This window comes from Patagioenas fasciata, chromosome 2 (genome assembly GCF_037038585.1).
Source record: "Patagioenas fasciata isolate bPatFas1 chromosome 2, bPatFas1.hap1, whole genome shotgun sequence".
In the NCBI taxonomy this organism is placed as follows: Eukaryota; Metazoa; Chordata; class Aves; order Columbiformes; family Columbidae; genus Patagioenas; species Patagioenas fasciata.
Genome location: NC_092521.1, coordinates 140573371 through 140593535, shown reverse-complemented (window position 1 = coordinate 140593535; position 20165 = coordinate 140573371). Strand labels below are relative to the sequence as shown.

Here is a 20165-nt window from a genome sequence, read left to right as displayed (position 1 = left end):
GTTTTTGTAAATCAGTAGCAAGTCTTAGGCCGAGTAAAGAGACTGTCCAGGGAGGGCTCTCGTCCAACTCTGAGCATTTTTTAAAATGGCCTGGAAAAAGGGCCAGAGAAGATTAACACAAAAGTAAGCTTAATAGACTCTCAGTCAATAGAGACATGAATTCTAACTCTAATTCTTGAAGTTTACCTGCTAAAACTTGAAGTTTACCTGCTAAAACTACTTACATAGTTTATGTAATCTCTGTTTCATACCAAATAGGAGTGTCTTGAGAAATTAACTGCATTTGTAATGTCATTTTTTATGCATGTTTTCCAGTATTTTGTTCAAATTGCAGTACAGGTATATGACTTGTGTTATGATAAAGTTGATCATAGGAATCTGAATGAAAATCAAACATTTATAACCTGCTAATAACTTTTTAAAATATCTGTTCTTACCAGTTTTCCCCCTGTACTATGATTAAAGCAATATAGATTTGAAGCTCCTACTTCCAAATTCATTTTTATGGTATATATTTTAGGTTGCGAAATTTCATCCTGATATGCATCAGTTGAATTAAGCCTGTCATGTTCATAGCTGAACAATTTAAATTCTTATTGCCTTAGCAAGTACCACAGGTAACACACAAACTTGTACTGTAACACTGACACTGTTGTTTCTGAAAACAGCAGACTACTAGATGATTCTTAAATTAATGAGAAAATACTTTCTTTTGTGAGACTGATACATAGCACAATTACCTCATTGTTGTTGTCCTTAATAAGTTATGTGCAATGTTGATTCTTCAAATAACTCTATGTGAATTTCTTCTAGGCATACACATTTACTTGCCTTTGCACCTTCAAATTTTGTTGCATGTTTTTTTCTGTAACCAAAATATTTTTTTATCACGTCCTCACACAGTCTTACTTTAGGGTGCTTCTAAGTTTTGGAAGTAAGTTGTCACACACTCTAAAAATCTAAATCATAAATATGTTGCTGAAGAAAGCCTGTGTAGATTTTATATGTTTGTGTTTTATAGCTGGAAAAAAGGAAAATTTGATAGGCAAATTATTTATTAATATATTTATTACTTTATGAAGGAAGGCTGTGTTAAGTTTTTCTTCTTAGTCTTTACATTTATGATGATTTTTCTATTTGCAAATATACTGGCAATGTAATATACTTCTTAAACCGTTTCTCCTCATGACTTCAATATTTGTAGTCTGCTTTCAAGGTCTGCAAGTGCTTAAAGTTGCTATAAACTTACAGCCATCATGTGCAGATCTGATGGAACAAAGAATGACAAATGGAAAAAAAATCATCAGAGAGATGATAAACATGTGGGGATATAGCCACCAAAAGCATTAGGAGAATCGTTTGAGAAGACCGAATATATTGCCTTTGATATTATTCATAATTGTAAATCCCTTGTATAATGGAAAAGACACAGTGAAGCAACAGGAAGTTAACAATACATGTTATATGTTAAAGGGAGTTGTACTTAGACTTTTTTCCTGCTGTTTTTTCTGGGAATGAGGAAATAGTACAGTGATTGAACAGTAGAGAGTTAAACAGTTAATACATTTAAAAACATTTAGGGTCATGCAATGAAAACAGTGGAAAAGCACTTTATATGGTAAATTACATAAACATGACAAAATTGATTTAGAAACATAGATATTAGTTGTTTTTAAAGCATGTCTGTTTGAACTCATTGCCAGAATGTTTGTGCTGTTCAGAGGCTTTTGACCTTCTATGTCTTACTTTATTTTTGTTCCCTTCCCCTTTGTTTTCTCTGAAACAGGATATAGCTGACCCTTTTTTTGCTTATTGTAAACAGCATGCGGACAGGTTAGACAGAAAATGGAAGCGGAAGAATTACTTGGCATTACAATCTTACTGTAAAATGTCCTTGCAGGAAAGAGAAAAACAGCTCTCACCAGAAGCTCAGGTATTGTATTCATGACACAAATGTGTCTGTATTAATCATCCATGTTAAACAAGAAAGAAATTAAGAGGTTGGGAAATTGCGATTATAGTAGGAAATGAAAGGTAAAATATATTGATAGTGTGTGATCACTTGACAAAGCAGTGAATTTTTTATAGGTTTTGGTCTCGAAGAATGATCTCAAAAAGCGAATTATGAAAGAGGGTTGTCCTTGCTTGTCTGAATTCAAAAATCTTGTTTTGTTTGGTTTTGAGCCAAAAAGTTGGTAATTACATTTTCATTGTAATTCACAGATTTTGCTTAACATTTTATTCAATATTTTTACCAAAAGAAGACAACCAGGCAAGAAATTAGGCATATTTCTAAACCCAGGTTCAGTAAAAATCTACTTTTTTCCCTTAGTAATATCTTGAACTTGGCAGAAGAGTGTAGCTTGCCTAGAATTTTTTTTCTTGTTACATCCTTTTTCACTTTTTGTAAGCCTAAGTAGAATTCTATGTGGTGGGTTTCTTCATAGTAAAGATTTTGTAGAAGAAAAAATATATTCTGTTCTGCTGAGTGAGGATTGCCTGAAAATCTCAGGCAACATCTTTATCCCTGTCTCTTGGTGGATCCATGTAAAAGTGTTACTGCATAAGCTCAGTTGATAAATGTCCTGTTGATATAAAGGTTTCAGTCCTTCTGACGGAATCTGTGTACTTCGATATGTTTTGATGTGTGTGCTTTATCATTTTTTTTCTGATTCTGAGGAATTTATGGCATACTTTCCTTTCACTGCTTAGACTGAACCTGCATTCTGTGGAAAAATCACAGCTGTGTAGGAAAGCAGCATGGTATCTGAATGAATCCTGCCTAATTTGTTGTAGAAAGTAGCAAATGCTGTAAATATTAGAGGGCAGTTATGGGAGAGAAATAACTGTTTTTGTTTGTTTGTTAATTTCTGAAGGCAATACTGTAGTCTAATGATTGGAAAATAAATCTTCATATCATCAAACTTTTTATTTTAAAAAAATCATAGCTTTCTAGTTCTTCAAAGGTCTTTGAATAAGAGAAGAGAATATTAATTTGATCTGTGCAGTTGAGAATGATTATGAGCAAACTCTATCATATAATTTTGCATGAAATATTTCTGTTTCTTCATATTGCTTGATCTAAAACTGTTTACATAATTCTTACTGAATACACTCAGCTCTCAATTATGTGAGATGCACCTGTGTAGTGGAGAAATCACGATAATGTGAATACTACCCAGCATGATGGTAAGCGCAAGTTGTGCAGAATCAGTTTGGGTCCAACAGGGCTTATTAGCTCTGTGTTCAGGTGTTTGTTATGTACCTCTCCTCCTCCTCTTTCCCCCAAACCAAGATCCTGCAGATTTTTTAATCTAAATTATTTGGATTGTATGTTCGGAAACAGAAAGAATGAATGCTGAAAACTACATTTGGACTTACCTGACATGGTGTCGTAGACAACTTGATGCAAATGTGATAACTTTCATACATTTTGTAAAACCACTTGATTTCACTATTGATGGCTTTGGTGTTGTATGAGTTTTCATTAGCATTGTGTGTGTGCCTGAGTTCACACAGATGGAAACAGACTGGATGCTTGAAAATTGTATTTCCATGTCTAGTTGTATATACCGATATTTTATGAAGTAATTGTTTGTCTTTGAGTGGCTTCTGTGCCTTTTTAGAAATGCAGAACTCTAAGGGGTACTTAATACATATTAGAAATGTCTGACTGGGGAGATGGCACAAAGTACGTTTGAAGTCACCCTTTATCTTACCATGTGTTGTCTGCACAAGGAAGTTAACATCCCACCAGTAAATTCAACGATCTTTGTTAAAGTTTGTCTGAGAAATAGGAATCTTGAGACAGCTTAGTGTGGGGGAAAAAAAATAAAATAAGGAGTAAATAAAAATTTCCAGCAGAGTTTGTAGGCTTTACAGACATTGAGCTAACATAACATAAATAAGTATGCAATTGTACAAATTTATCTGGTATTGTGAAAATGGATTTTTGAGGCAAACTTTTGAAGGAGGAAAAAAAAAATGCTGCTTGGTGCTTTGTAGCCCAGGCAGGAATAACTGAGCTGATGATCTGGCAAGTCATCTGGCCAAAGAAAGTGAATCCCTCTAAAAAGTGTAATATCCAAAGCTGTCTAGAATAGTTATAGATTGTTCTACATTGGAGTACTTTTTATATCAATAAGAAAATACACGTTCCTTGAGTAAAGTGTATACTTGAATATTGCTTAAATCCAAGTAACTGGAGTTTGGGATTCCGTTTAGACTTTGGTTGTTTTAATCTGTGATCTATTTCTGGAATAAGGCTTTAGGTATACAGTTCTGTGACATCTTCAATGACCCCAAGGGTTTCAGAACTGAGCATGTAAAGAAGCATCTTAGCTGAGGAAGCTATAAACCATCTTTAGTCATTCCAGTGGAGAATAAAATGGGGTGGTGGCTATAGATGTATCTGTTGCTGCTGGGCGTCCAAGAAAAAAGCCCTTGGGCTGAGAGCTAGCCTGCAAGCCACACCTGCCATTTTTCTTGGTCATTAATGTTCAAGACCTAGTAAGGTAACGTGTGTTAAACTGTCTGTAATACTACCTTCAACAATTCTATTTGTAATCAGAGATGTTCCTTAAGCATAGTGTGTGTGCACATATATATATATATATATGTGTGTGTGTGTGTATGCACACTCTTTTGCTTTTGTCTCAGGAAAATCTCATGCCATATGGTAAGTTCTTCCTGCAGGCAAGTAAACAACTTCTGATAGTCAGCTGGAGTTTTGCCTTTGAAGGTTTGTATGTTGATGTCATTTTCTGCCAGAATTACCGCTATGCAGTTCCCACAAGACAGTGTTTTCCAGCTTTTGGTAGCAACTTGGTCCTTTGGGTTTGATCTCCCAGATGGTCACAAATATACATATGTCATGAACAATATATGTTGTGAGCTTCTCTCAGCTACTTCACTTCTGTTTGGGTTGAGGTCATGGCACACTATAATCAGCTAGTTTAATATTTATAAAGAGATGTGGCACTGAGAAAGGAGTTCCTGTGAAACGATGTCAAATGTGGCAGAAATGTTCTTCATTGACTTTTATTGCTTATATAGATACCAGTTTAAAGGATCTAAATGTATTGCTGATAGTTCAGCTGAGGCTTTTCCTAGTAGTGAGTTTTCACAGTGCCAGGTGTGAAATAATTATCATTATTAGAAGGGATTGTCTGGAAGCCGGTGATCGTTTGTGTTACTTTCATTGGTGGGGAAATGTCATCAAGAAACCTGTGCATAGCTCCAAAACCTTGTGAAAGGATAATGTTATTTGTGTGTGTTTTGAAGTAAAATCAAATGTCTGTATCAGTGTCTGTTTCTTCAGTCATAGAGTTCTGGAATGAAAATGACGTTGATTAGATCATGTGGCTTTTAAAATGAAAATAAAATGAGAATGTGTTCCAAAAGGAGATAACTCAAACCCAATTTTGCATTGTTCCCATATGGCTTTAATTTATGGAATTCTTTATTTCAGGCTCGAATAAACGCCAGGCTGCAGCAGTATCGTGCCAAGGCAGAGCTGGCCCGCACCACCAGGCCTCAGGCCTGGGTTCCCAGGGAGAAGCTGCCACGGCCACTTACTAGCAGTGCTTCAGCCATACGCAAGCTTATGCGCAAAGCTGAATTAATGGGAATTAGTACAGACATTTTTCCAGTGGACACTTCAGATACTAGTTCCAGTGTTGATGGAAGAAGAAAACATAAACAACCAGCTCTCACAGCTGATTTTGTGAATTATTACCTTGGTAAGGATGAAAATTGCGTATTTTCCTTAATGAAAATTCATCACTGTGCTGTATTTGTACTGTGCTAGTTCATTAGCTTTTTTATTTCACTTGTATTTCATTGATGTTAATAGATAAATATTAGGACATCATGTTATGTCAGGTATATTATTGCTTAGTACATCTGTTTACAAAGAAAGTTATTTTTCTTAAAGAGAGATTTCAGAAAAGAAGATCTTTCAGATATAAACTGGAGGCTAAACTGTCTTTGCTAAGAGGAGAGTGAAAGCTTAGGTACCTTTTAGTATCATTTTCCTTTCTTACGTTTTTCTCCGTATCTGTGTGGAATAACGTGTCTTCAGACTGTTCACTAGATGGTTGATCAAAGCTCACTGTTTAAATAACTCTACTATTCATGCAGCAAATCTTAAATGTTATGACTTCATTGTACTCAGTAAATGTAATAAACCTATAGGCTGTAGTTTTGTGTTGTTATGGTTTTATGCTTTTCATTGCTTCACTTTTTTCAATGCATAAAACCTGAAAGTATATTCAAAAATGGGCAATAATGCCATTATCTTTTGAACAGAGAGAAATATGCGCATGATTCAGATCCAGGAGAATATGGCTGAACAGAAGAATATCAAGGATAAATTAGAAAATGAGCAAGAAAAGCTTCATGTGGAGTATAATAAGGTGAAGAAAAAGAGATACTAAACTGTTGTATTGTTGTAGTATTGCTGATGTTAACTTTGATAGCATTTTGCTTTCCAAACAAAATGGCTCAGAAAGAAAGATAGAAACTATTGTTCCTTTGAAAGTAATATTTAAAAATGTATTTCAAATAATCTGTGGTCCGCCTCCCCATACAGGTAGAATCAAAATGTCGTATGTTGACTGAGCACAAGGTTTTTAATTGACCCCACTGAGAGCTCCAGTAACAAATTGAACATGGACAGACAGGTCCCTCTCATAAGTGAACTGTGTCTGAAGGTCCTTCTTTTTTTTCATTCTTGATCTACATTTCATTTGAGACTTTGAGACAACAGAGATTCACCACTCTTCTCTCTCTTTTTGTTTTGTTTTGTTTTGCTTGTGTGTAGTTCTAGGTTCTTCTTGAACCTGCTTGGTTCTCTGCTTGGAACCCTACCTGATAAGTGGGAACCTAGGAGCATCTGAGCACCATTTATTTATTTATTTATTTATAGTGACTCCAACTCCAGTTGTGCTCATCCTGGATTTAATGACTTGGCTCATTTTCAGGCTGAAATAATCAGTATTTACACATTCATAGTCTTTTGTTTGAATAAAGGAAATTTGAGGCCTATACATGATGGCATTGCTCCTCCAAAATATTGCTAATATAATTTTTTATTAATTGATCATCATGGTTAAAAAAGTATTTTGTTTTTTAATTGCATTTTTAGTAAAAAATTATTTCTTTATTTCAATCTTAAAATATTTTTAAATGGAACATGAATATACTGTATCTTTTGTGACAAATGACATACTGTAGTTCTTGCTGAATTCAGCAAACTGTCATTAGTGATGACAAAAAATCGTGTTGCTATTGTCAAACTGTTGGGTGTGTGTTTTAAATGAGAACATATGGAAATGAAGCAGCAGGTCCTTGTGAAGTGCCCAAAGATGATAAAGGGAAAGGAGATTGTGTTACAGGGCTTTTAACAAAATTAATAGCTGGTATATGCTGGGTGGTAACTAACAGTTACTTCCAGAAGGAAAACAAAAGAAATTCTGTGTGCATCTTGTAATGAATTATATTTCTTTCTATGACAGTGAGCATTATTTTGTGTGGTAATATAGAGCTTTAATTCATTTATATGGTTACTTGTCATAATCTTGCTGCTTAAGTAGTATAGACAGCATATAAAAGATGTTGCTGTATATTAGTTTTGCTTTCTAATTGACTTTATGAAACCTTATTTTCATGCTAAAATGCTTTAGAACTTCTTTACAAAACGGGTGGCTGCCCAGGTTTTCATCTTAGTTCTATTAAATTGCTGACTGATTGCACTGGTCTCAGCTATATTGATATGAGTTCCATTGTTTTTTTAATCCCACAGTAAAGTAATGAATCCTAGATACGTAAGAGGTTGAATAAATTTTATTAAATAACTCTTAATGTTTTTTTCATTCCTGTTGATTTTTTTCTTTAAATTTTCAGCTGTGTGAATCCTTGGAAGAGCTACAAAATATGAATGGAAAACTGCGAAATGAAGGGCAAGGCATTTGGGCTCTGCTGGGCAGAATCATTGGACAGGTTGGTTGTTCACATCAGCCCCCCCTCCACAGACCTTATAGTTCATAGACCTGTTTTTCCAAGAATAGGCATTTTGTTTTCTGTCTGTCACTTCTGTGGCTGAATACATCGATTTGATCAGACCCAGGCTTTACTCTGGGGATAATGTTTACTGATTGAAATACCTAGACTTCTAGAAATCACCTATTGGGAACCTGTAGCTTAATTTTGTTGTTGTAATAGTGATCTTGTTTGCAAAATTCTTTCATTTGGTAAAACTGATAGACCTGTCATTTGTGATGAACCTTAAAGTGAAGCATGAGTTAATCCTACCATTGTTGTCTCCACGTTGTCTTTAGTTATTGTTGGCTTCAAATGATAACTTTTTATGGTTTTATAAGATATAAATCTGTAAAAGTACAGTATGTATGTGATGGTTTTTAACTGGACAGAGTAGAATATTTTGGTCAAATGAATATAAATATTGAGGAGAAGATTTGGATTACTTATTGTTGCTAGAAGTTATCTTTGTTCTCATTGATACAGGGTAAAGAGAGAAGTGTAGATTCTTGCAGTTTTTTGATAGATGTTTTATGTCAAAGTTATTAAATGGCAATTAATATTTTAGATGTCACAGAGAGAATGAAATGATTTTCAGTTATGATTTTAAGGAAGATTGAATAAACTGTTCATTGTGAAAATGCAGGCCTACTATTAGGTCACAATTTTGTTATGCCCTTTGGTACTCCTTAGTCTGGGCTGCTGTTTAGAAAATGAAGCTTACCCTTTCTTTATGCAGTAGTAGTTCTTCAGGTATGCTAGCTTTTTCTAGTTCTGTTTCTCTGCCTGTCTTTTCTACTTGTAAAGAAGGATTTTCACATACCACATCTCTTGAATCAGGATGATTTTTCCCTCCTTTTTAACATGGGTTTAAGTATTCAGAAAAATATTTCCCAGTGCAAATGTTACTAGTTAAAAAAAAAAAAAAAAAATAGTTGAGTAGAATTCATTTACACAGCTTGCATGACATTTTTTTTCCAGTTGGTTGAACAGATGCAGACCCATGGGGCTGCTGAGAAATGACTTTGATAGATGGTTGCTGTCTGAGAAGCTAGCATACTGCAGATTAGTAGAAACCCGAAGAGAATCTCATCTGCTTTGTGGAGGGCTTGGTCCAATAAGATAATTTTTCTAATTAACCTATTGAGCACCAATGTAGCAGGGATGTTGGGGAAAATACACTGCCTCAGTATTCTTTTGTGGATTTTGTTTAATTTGCCTTTGCTTTTTTCAGCTGCCTATATAAATGCATCTCTGTCCATCCCTCTATTTGAAGCTTGAAGAAAAATTTTAAAAGCTAGTATTTCAATATGGTTTTTATTTGTTGAATTGAAAAAAAGAATATAAAATTACTTTATATTACAAAATCATTCTGTGATTCTGTGATCGTTCTGGGCTAAACATCTGTAGTTGCCCTTGTCTGTAAGACAGTTAGATAACTGATTTCCTACTAATAATTTGAGTCTTGTTTTTCATGCACTGAGATTGCAATGGTATTCTCTAAAAGTCTCAACACTCATGTGTACTGCATTTGTTCAAATCCAATAGAAGTTGAACATACCAGCAATTTTACGTGCTCCTAAGGAAAGGAAACCAAGTAAAAAGGAAGGAGGAACACAAAAGACATCTACACTTCCGGCTGTACTTTACAGGCAAGTCTTAACAGAATAGATACAAATCTAATAAGTTTTCTCTTAACCCTTTTATGAAACTGTAATTGTTTGCTCAAGTTTTAAGAAACAAAATGCTTCAGAGTTGTCTATACATTTTACTTAGTTCTGAAGGCTAAGCTGAATAGTAGTCAATTCTTTACCTTACCACACATCAGTAAGGTTTGGATTTTTTTGCTACTTTGACAGCAGTGCTTTAAGGACAAAGGTAAATCTTTACAACTGAAATAAAAGAGTCCTTTGTCTCCGTGATGTGAAAATTTTTAGCTTGTCGTCTTGTCTTTTGAATGCAGTCATATGTGTTGATGATTTTGCAAACAGTGCTGTTGCTGTTTAGTCACAGTGACTGGGTGTGTTAGAACACTTGCCATATAACAGTTTTTACTTTTTGCTCATGGGTTGTGAAATGCTTTGGGATATCTTCTGTTTTCAGTTTCCATACTTCTGCTTATTCCCAAGAAAGTAAAATTTATTCAGTTTCTCTTTCATTTTCCATTTTTTCCCTTCCTCTGTAAGTTGCAAAGCTACCAACTGGATTTTAACTAAGCTTAACGGTGGAACACATACTAGTATCCCAGAGCACAACTGTGCAGAATATACGTATCATCTTAGATCTCCTTCTCTTGCCAGCAGCTGAGAAGTGGTACAGTGTATCGCTTATCTAGAGGGCAGCAGCCAGACCTTGCCAGCTGGCAGGCTAAGAGAAGAAGATGGGTTACATCAGCAAAAGTTGATTCTAATGCTGCGAGACATGGTCATCTTGAGAACGTGGCAATTTAGACATATACACGAACAGTTATAGAATATGTTATATAATAAGAGTCCTGCTTTACTTGTTCTGGTTCACTTAAACCTGATCCTTTAGTCCCTCCCGTTTTATAATGGAAACAATGAACACCTGATCTTTTTGAAATAACTAAAATTTCAGTTCCAGTAAAATAAAATAAAAAAATAAAAAAGAAATGTAATTTCTTATGAGTTGATACATTGCCCAGTATAATAGCAGCACAGACATATTTCAGGGTGCTTGTTTTATTAAAATAAGAATATGATTGTTAAAACTGATTATAGCATAATTTTCTATTAAAACCTTTGGATAGCACCAGGTAGTATTTTTTCCATTTGCCACTGGTACATTTTGTTGAAATATCAAGTGATTATTTACTTGTTATAAGTCCTCAAAAAATTAGATTGAAAGCCATTTTATTGTTAAGTTAACTAAATGAGATGCCTTTTATGGTTTCCTGTGTATATGTAAAACGCCTTTAAAAGTAATTATGCACTTAAATGTGCATTGAAATTGAGGTTGCCACATGTTTGTATTGAAACTGGGGGATGTACTCTGATGTATCGCTTACTCTTTACGAGCTCAAATGTAATTATAATGCTTTTCTGCTACCTACATTAAAAGTTGTGGAATTTGCAAGAAGAACCATGATCAACACCTACTGCTACTGTGCGATACTTGTAAACTCCATTATCATCTTGGTTGCCTGGATCCACCTCTTACAAGGATGCCAAGGAAGACCAAGAACAGTTACTGGTAAGAATGCGGTTGATGTGTCATCTTGTGCTGTCTCTGTACTTGAAGTAGGTCATAAATGTGAATAGACTTGCAAATTCTTAGTGGTTTAGATATTGCCAAAGTACAGTCTGAACTGAGTTATTTGTTTTCAGGTTATTGGCGATGATGTTTCAAGGTAAAAAGAAAAAGTTGTAAAGCTCCTCTCATTATTCACCACCACATAAAAATAGATGATAGCTTTAGTTTTCTTAGCATTTGAGATAATTTATGATTATTAATGTTGCCATAATACGGGTATGAAACTACAGGCTGCCTTCAGGAAATGAAAGACCTGGTCTTCTGCTTACCTTAGGACCCAGATATGCAACTGTGCAGATCTTTAGGAAAATACTTGTAAATACTTAAAAATAAACCTGTAAGTAGTAGATTGGTTTTGCAATATGGCAAATCAGCTGGATTTACTTCTGTCTTACAACTCAAATCCGCAATGGCAGCAGCATATGCATAATTGTACTTAATGCAGCTAGATTTCCATGAATTAAAATTATTTTTGTGCCAGTAGATCAGACCAGTGGTACAATGGAGAACTGATAACATGATAAAGGTGCCGATTTCCAAACTGTCATAAAACTAGTGTTTTGCTATGTTGTGTTAGTGTTCTGCATGATTCTAAACTGCTCTGAAATGGGTTAGAAGCAGTTACTCAGAAGCAGTTTTTATCTCGCAAGAAGGTAGTGTACAACATCTCCAGGAATCATCATCACCTTGTCTGAACGCTGAAGTACTGAATCAGAATAGTATAAGAATTTCTCCTAAAAATACAGTAAAACTATTTTAATTGAGAAAACTTGGTTTCTGTTTTTCTTCATGTGTCTCTTAGTTTTATTTTTTTAATTGTTTATAAACTTCCATAAAACACTTACTTAAGTCATCTTTTGGGGTAGTTTTGATGATTGTGTGCAGAGCAAGATGGTTGGTAAATGAAATGGGAAGTCTTTTTTTTAATATTTTAGCATGACAAAACCTGAATTTACCCCTGTAAATTTAGCTAGTAAATTAATAGATATTTCCTTTAAAAGCTGAAATTTTCAGAAGGATTTTCACCATCACTAATATTTTTCTGAACTTAATTTTCCTTTCGTTATTTAATATAGTCTGTGATTTTGGAGTTTTCATTATTTCAAGGGTATTCTGGGCTCTTTGGTCAAGTTTACCAAGTAGTTATGTCACACAGAAGCATTTTTAAAAATTTTTTGGTAGCTTCTGCATTTGCACAGGAGGTTCTTGATTTTTGTTCTGCTTTGTAGCAAAGTTGAAAAGGCTTACTAAAAGCCATCAGTCCAAAAGATGTAAGACTACAATTCTCAGCAGGTGTTAAAGGCAGTATAGGTAGTAAAATGCTTTTATTTCAAAGCTGTAACTTATCTTTGCTGTGAATTTCATGCTTCAGTTATACCTCAGATCACAAACTTAGTTTTTACTTCTAATTAGCTGAGGCGTATTCTGGAGTGTGAGATTATAGCAGACAAATTGAGCTGTATTGATTGCACTCTTTTCATCATTGGACATGCTTTCATGTATTCTTTTCAGGATCAGTAGAGAGCATATAGAACAGACACTTAATCTGGCTTTGAGTTCAGTAGTTCTTTTTCCCTCCTGCTGTTTTAAATACAATTTAAATCTTTTGATTAATCTATGAACAAAAGTGCAGTTTTTTTCTATGAGGGCCTTGTGCTTTTCAGATATTTGTGTAGGATATAGTGGGTACTTATGCAAAAAGATAAAGTAAGGGAGTATAGCAGGAAATTCCTTGAACATTAGGCAGATTGAAAGACTGTATTTAAAGGGTTAAAATGTTGAGTTCTCTTTTAAAATACTAAGTAGGAAACAGTTAAAGATAATTGTTTCTTAGTTATTACTTTCTATTCCATTATCACTTCTAATGATTTGCTTGTCATTGCTAGCTTGAGTCTTTGCAAAATATTTTATGATTAGACCCATATACTTCGTCAATACATCTTTATTTAAACATTCGGTAGTTTAGCATGAGTTTATTCCATAGGCTTCATATTTTATGCTGAGTTTCAGGATGCCAAATGATTTGTGATGTTACGTAGATTAGTCAATTGCTATTCTTTTTGTCCATTTCGTGCTCAGGATTCAATAGAAATTTGAATTACAGTATACTGAAATTATTTTGGAATTGTTTAACTACATACACTTTTGCATGTAATGGTAAGGAAAAATATTTCTATATTTAAAAGTTAATCGGTTAAAGAAAGCACAAATTATAATTAGTTATCTCATTTTTTTTAAAAGGAGGAAATTATTTTGGTCTTAGTGAAATTGTAGTAAGAGTTTAGACTTGGTGAACACCAGTGTCTCACAGCTTATTAGAAAATAGTTTCAAGCACTTAGAATTAAGAATTTTCCCTGTTCAGATGCCTGACAGTTTTCTCCAGGGTAACATTTATACAGCTTGAATATCTTAAGAAGAAATTGTTGCTAACGTAGTAACTTCAAAGCCTGTCCCCATTTCAAATGGATTTGAGAGGAAAAGCATAACTATTTTAAGTAATAAAACATGAAAGCATTAATTTGTATTTGTTTTGATGTGCTGCTTTCAAAGTAGACCAGCAGTTCTAATCATAGAGTAAAATGCCGTGTCCTACTTTTATACAAAAATTTGGAAAATTTTAGTTTCTAGAAATCCTGTTGATTAAACGCTAGAATATTCTTTTGATTCACGTGTTATCATAAAATTAAATCTTGTCATTCTCTGTGACAACTTGTGTGCTTTTATGTTCCTGCCTGTTCTGAATGGACTGGGAACTGAGTGTTTTTCTGGTAGAGAATAATTTGAACTAACACAAAAGCAATGCACAAGTGTTGACAGACAACACAATGAATCAAAATCTGATTGTAAAATATTGACATTTCCATTAAGAAAATGCTTGGCAGCTATCAACAGGGACTAGTGCTTTCTATTGAAATGAGATGGCTGAAAGACAGTGATAACTTTTGGTAGCATATGAAGTGCTGGGGACTGAGATTAACCAAACAAGGACTAATGATCATATTAGGTTTCATGGGTTTTATTTTTGTTCTGGAAGGCCAGATTATTTTGGTGGTAACTCTGGTGTGGAGAGTATTGGCCACAGAACAGAATGACTGTGGAGCCCTTAGCCAGCCTCCCATGAACACTCCTGCAGTGTCTCGACTTTGATTTGTGTTCCTGACCCCATTCATTTAGTACTGATCCAGCACGCCTTGTTAGTTTTTTTGTCCTGAGTCATTGGATAATCATATAAAATTATTAAGTTATGTAAGTATGAGTACAATATAATATTACATATAACATAAATTTTTCTGTATTTGTCAGTTGTGCTAATTGAAGGATGTTTGGGTCATTGCAAATGGGAGATTTTCAGACTGAGTCTTTTAAATTTTCATCATGCAAGCCACATGAAACCATGAACCATAAAACTGTTAAGCCAGTCTAATTAATCTAAAACATGATAATTGAACAAAACCTCTTTTTTTTCCCCTAGTTTTTGTAGTGTTACTGTTTCAGTAAAATATTTTCATATGTTTTTGTCTGGGTTTGTGTCTCATGTAGCAAAGAAGTTGTTTGCTTTGTTATTAAAATTTCAAAAAAACAAATTTTTTGATGTTGAGTTTGCTGATATGTTGACTTTGAAAAATCTTCAGCTTCGTGACCTTTCATTTATACAGGAATAGTGTTCAGTTTCCATGTGTCAGGCTCATCAAGTTGAAGTGCATTTAGGATTTTTTTGATGTGTAAAGCTGTGGCATAAGGAAGCATCATAAGGCCATTGTTTGCTCTAATTTTTGGGAGGAAGTAACAGGGTTTTTTGCTTTACGGTTTTAATTTCTACTTCACCGAAACAAAGAACAAACCAGTAACCCATCTCCAAACTGTCCCTTCCCTCCTTGTTTTCTCCATGATGTAGGTGTTCATTTTTTCACTTTATAATAAAAATTAATTGGTTAATGGCCTCATAATCTCATTTTCTACAGATGCAGGAAGCACTGTTTTATCTTTGTGTGCTTACTGAAGCCCTGAAGTAAAGCTCTGTTACATGTTCACACTTTTCTTGAAGCTGCCTATGCTCAAAAATATATTCACCACCAGACAACTGAGAAACATTTGCATTATGCAGTTACACAAAAGCAGTGTTTCAGCGTCCGCTTAGACCTTTAATAATTTTTGAAAATGAATGGTGTGTGTTGCTCTTTGCTTCCTGTGAGTTGAGAAGATCCATTTGCCTCGTGAGTTGGGAAGGTATCTCTGGTCCTGTTGGTTCTTGTACCAAGTCAGATTAAAAACACAACAAAACTGTTCAACTTTTTATTTAGAGCTTAATCAAAGACATTCTGTATCATTAAAAGGTTTCAAATCACCACTAAGATTTCTTGATGGATCAGACATTTCCAGAAATTTTAGTACTTAGGCATATTATTTCCTGCTACTGATTTCTCTCTGAGTCTAGGTTAGGCAGGTCCAGACTAAAAGCAAAAAAACCCCTGTGTATGGAAGTTGAATCTTTGGCACCATTTCTCCTGTTCATTTGGTTGTGCTGCATGGCAATGCTTACTAATTTGGAGGTAGTCAAAGGTTGTTGGAACAGTTGGGAAGGTGACCTGTTGTGGTAGGTTCTCTATTCATCAGTTGTCCTTGAAGAGGTGAAATTAAATGAGCGTGACTCCACCATAGCCAGGACGACAAGGAGTTGTATGGCTGCTTTCTATGAGAGTATTGAGATTAAACAGCAGAATGTGAAGAGTTCTTTAAATTCAAGAACATGTTGAAATAAACCATAATGGAAGCTGAAAGTTAGGTGATTGTTTCCAAGTCAGATGAGTGTGTGCCTGTAATAGCTTTTCTGTGGGCCCTAAGGGAGCTAACAACCAAACTATAGTTGAAGCTTGACTGTTTTATAATAGGGTTGATAAGATGTGGTTGCCTGTGATTGTAGAGGCTATTCCAGTAAATCAAGAGATTGCTTGTAAGTTCTTGTTTATAACTTTCCTTTTTTCCATCACCTTCGAAGTATTTGTGAAATTTTGTTCTTTGATTCACCCAACCCCCTCATCATAGTGTCATTTTGCAGCTTTGTTTTTCAAGGTCTAGCTTTTTTTCTAATTTTGATTGCTGTGACACTTGCACCACCTGTTTCAGAGCAAGCTCAGTCATAAAAAAGGAATTTCAGAAACTTGCGCTCAGTACCTCGTCTGTTTCAGAGATGTTTATTGTCTTCCTCGCTAACATCAAAGTTACAATACCTTATTTATTTGTTTTTAAATAGGGCTGTAATGAAACTGAATTACTTTACTGGTCTGCATAGTTATATTTTCTATACTACTGGCTGAGCTTATGTAGCAGAGAAACTGTCCCTTTTAATAGCACAGAACTAAAGAACAGGAATGCTTAAATTATAACCGCAGGATGGTAGGTTCACGAGACTGGGTTCCCAAACCCAAATATTTGCTGTAAAATCATACCACTATTTTTTTGTATTATAAAACTTAAAATTTTTAATGCAGTTCTTAGGTTGTAGAATGCTTATTGTTAAATTTATACATAGCACATATTTTTACCATATTAATAGGGAAATTTTTGTGTGAGAATTACTCATCACAGTATTTTAAAAACACTTTCATAGCTGTTGCTTACATCTGCATAAGCAGATCATAGTAAGTACTTTCACTTGTGCTTTCTATCACATAAATCAATGACATGACTGGTGCTGCAGTATTATGCAAGACTCTGCTCTCTGATGGTTACCAAACAGAAAATCTTCTTAGAGATTTGAGTTGGACAGCTTGAAGACAATGTATCATATAAAAGTAAAGAACACAAAGTAACCTTTAGCTAAGCAGACACACACAATTCTGAGAGAATGCTGTTATCTGTAAAGCTTCTCTCTCATTACGTCGTTGGAGAACCTTTCTCCATAAAATCTTACAATAATAGTAGTTTGGTCTATGCATATATATATGTATTTGTGTCTGTTTATGTACACAAATTTATGTAAATATATACGTGTAAAAAGTAGCATTTTGTGGCAGTTCTTTATATTTTTTTCCTTGGTTGTATATTTTAACGTCTTGAAGAGGCCTAGAAATGTTAACAGGTACTGTCTGTAGTAAACTGAGGTTCGTAAAAAGGAGGAAAGAGAGAGTATTACACACTTGTACAATGGCCGAAGCCTGTTTGTGAAGTATAAAAATGGCATAAACTGACTTCTTGTGTTTTTGCTACTAATAAAGTCTCCTTACTTATATGAGGGATGGGGGGAGACTCTTATCTTTCCCACTATCCACCCTGTAGCACTTCTAACACTGGCATGCAGCCAATTTCCAGTGGTCTCAAGTGCTTCAGAAATAAGAAGTGATTAATCTTCATAACATTATAATGTAGCTACAATTGTCTTGATTTTACATATGGAAAAGATGAAGGAGGAAGGTGTTGACTTAGCCATGGTTACACTGATAACAGTTATCCAATCCAGGATTAGATTCTCTCTGTTTTGACTTGGTAGTCACGGGTCTGTCTAGTGGACCATGATGATTGCTGTTGTCTTCTGGTATAGCCACAGGAGATGTGAGATTATAATGCTTGTGTTAGTTTGAAAGAATTAGAAAACATGGCAAGTTGATGGAGTTGATATTGTTTTGGCCCTTACTGAAGTTCATAGGAGTAAAACTGTTCCTGTTGAACATGTACACACAAAGAAATCATCTCAGAAACAGCACGCATACCTGACTTAGTCTTTTTGTTTAGATGTGGGATGAGTATGCCTTCTTGTCACAAATGTGTATTAACATTTAACTTCAAATAATGAAATACATGGTTTTTGTTTGCTTTCTTCCAAAGCAAATTTGCTCCTTCATTTAGATAATTTTAATGTGTATGTCCCTGATAATGCCAACTAATAGCAGAACATAATGGGGGTATTTTTGGTTTTGTTTTTGTAATTTGTATTATAAAAAGAACATTTTAATATGAGAACAGCGATGAATTGGAATTTGAAAGGATTAATAGCTTTTTTAAATTGGAAGTGTTAATGTGAAAAGGAATTTAAAAAATGGCTCTGGTCAGTGGGTATAATTTTAATATTTTCTTTAACATATTTTTAGTTAACATCCATGTTTATGACTTTGCAGAAGATAAGTATTTTCTGCAAGTGAGAACACATCTCGATAACTTCTCATCTTGTTAATTCTGTCGTGGAGCTTGTTAATAGCATTACCTTAGCATCTGTTCACTTTTGAAATTCTGATTGTGATTTTGTACTTCTTCCAAAACACAATAGGCTTTTTTTTCAACTCAGTGCTCAAAGTTTGTTAGTAAACATCTCCAGCTTCCGTTTTTGTAATTGTCTCCTAACTATTTTTTCAGATTTAAAACCCACTCCCTTAGAAAATACGTATTAAAATTCGTTTTCAGAGCAGACATTTCTTCTAAATCGCTGCCACTAGTGTCCTCATCGGAATGAATTCAGCGGTGTGTCACTGTAAAGATTAAGGTGCAGCAGCAACAATAATGAATAGATTACAGATCAGTGGGCACCATTAAAAATGGGGATATGGTAGAATAGGGTGCATTGTTCTTGAAGATTAGATCCTACTTTCATAATCTTGGTTTTCAAAGTTTAAATGCTGTCAGAAGAAAAGCAAACAAACCAACCCCAAACAAATGAAAACAACAACCAACCAAACAAAACCCAGTCAAAAAGCAAGAATAAGAAAGCCTTGCTTGTTTTTTGTGTAGTTGCTTAAAATGTCATTCGAGTGTCCATTCACTTCCTTGACTTTTGATTGTATTTTAAACCCAAACAGTTCAATATGTTTCTTTTTCTGCTTTTGTGACCAATTTTAAATAGAAAATCTTCTGCTTTGCAGGCAATGCTCAGAGTGTGACCAGGCAGGTAGCAGTGACATGGAGGCTGATATTGCCATGGAAACCTTACCAGATGGGACCAAAAGATCACGGAGGCAGATTAAGGAACCAGTGAAATTTGTTCCTCAGGATGTGCCACCAGAACCGAAGAAAATTCCAATCAGAAATACGGTAAATACTGTTTGAGTCATTATGCAGCTCATATTTGTAATAATTTTGTTTGAGATTACTTATGTTTTAGACCTTTTGAATTGTTCAGTTTCAATTTGATGTTCTATTTTTGTTAAAAATTCCCTTCTGTTTAATGCTTTATTATTTTTGGTAAAGTTGTAGTTTTGCTAAAGTAGAAGGCTGGGAACCACAATACTGAACTGGAGAACTGTATGAGCTTTTCCTTTTACCTGGGTCACAAATTTCTCTGTTAATTGCAGAAAAAGGGAAAATGCAGTTTGCAGTTAAACTCAGCCTTTACAGCTGTTCTTCACCGTAGTAGTAAGGACACTTTGTTTTTGTATGCTAAGAGTTAAATGTATGAAACTGCTAATTGCGGCTGTAAAGTAATTAATCATTTCCTTATGTACAGACAACCTACTGACTGACGGCACATTTTATGACTATCACATGACCCTGTTATTTCAGTTGGTTTAGCTTCTTAGTCTTAGAAGTCATTCTATGTTTCCTCAGACCTTCCCAGTGGAAAGTTTTTAGAGAAGAGAAGCAAATGCCCTTGCTTCCCGTACTGATGAAGTGTTTAGCATCTTTCTTTCATTTGAAAGTAGAACTTTTTTATTAGTCATTGTGCTCTAATCCTTAAAATTTTGCTCTCCTATTTGCTCATAAAATGAAGTTTTTCATGTGTGATGTCTCACATTACCTATAAAATGTGCATAATATTAATGAAAGGGTTTTCTAGGTCCAGTTTAGACAATGTGTTGTCTTCCCATGACGCCTTTGGACATAAGTAGTAAGGCTGGTGGTTCATCTTCCAGTATACTTCTTAGTA

At 34.6% G+C, this 20165-nt stretch overlaps 1 protein-coding gene across 1 annotated transcript in view; it reads left to right on the top strand.

Annotated features, from left to right (window-relative positions):
• PHF14 (PHD finger protein 14) overlaps positions 1-20165 on the top strand; it is a 162537-nt gene that overhangs the window by 37696 nt on the left and 104676 nt on the right. Inside the window, 7 exon segments of the mRNA XM_065830884.2 lie at positions 1787-1933; positions 5471-5741; positions 6310-6416; positions 7906-8001; positions 9589-9692; positions 11122-11253; positions 19165-19333. Coding sequence (XP_065686956.2) covers positions 1787-1933; positions 5471-5741; positions 6310-6416; positions 7906-8001; positions 9589-9692; positions 11122-11253; positions 19165-19333 — 1026 coding nt within the window.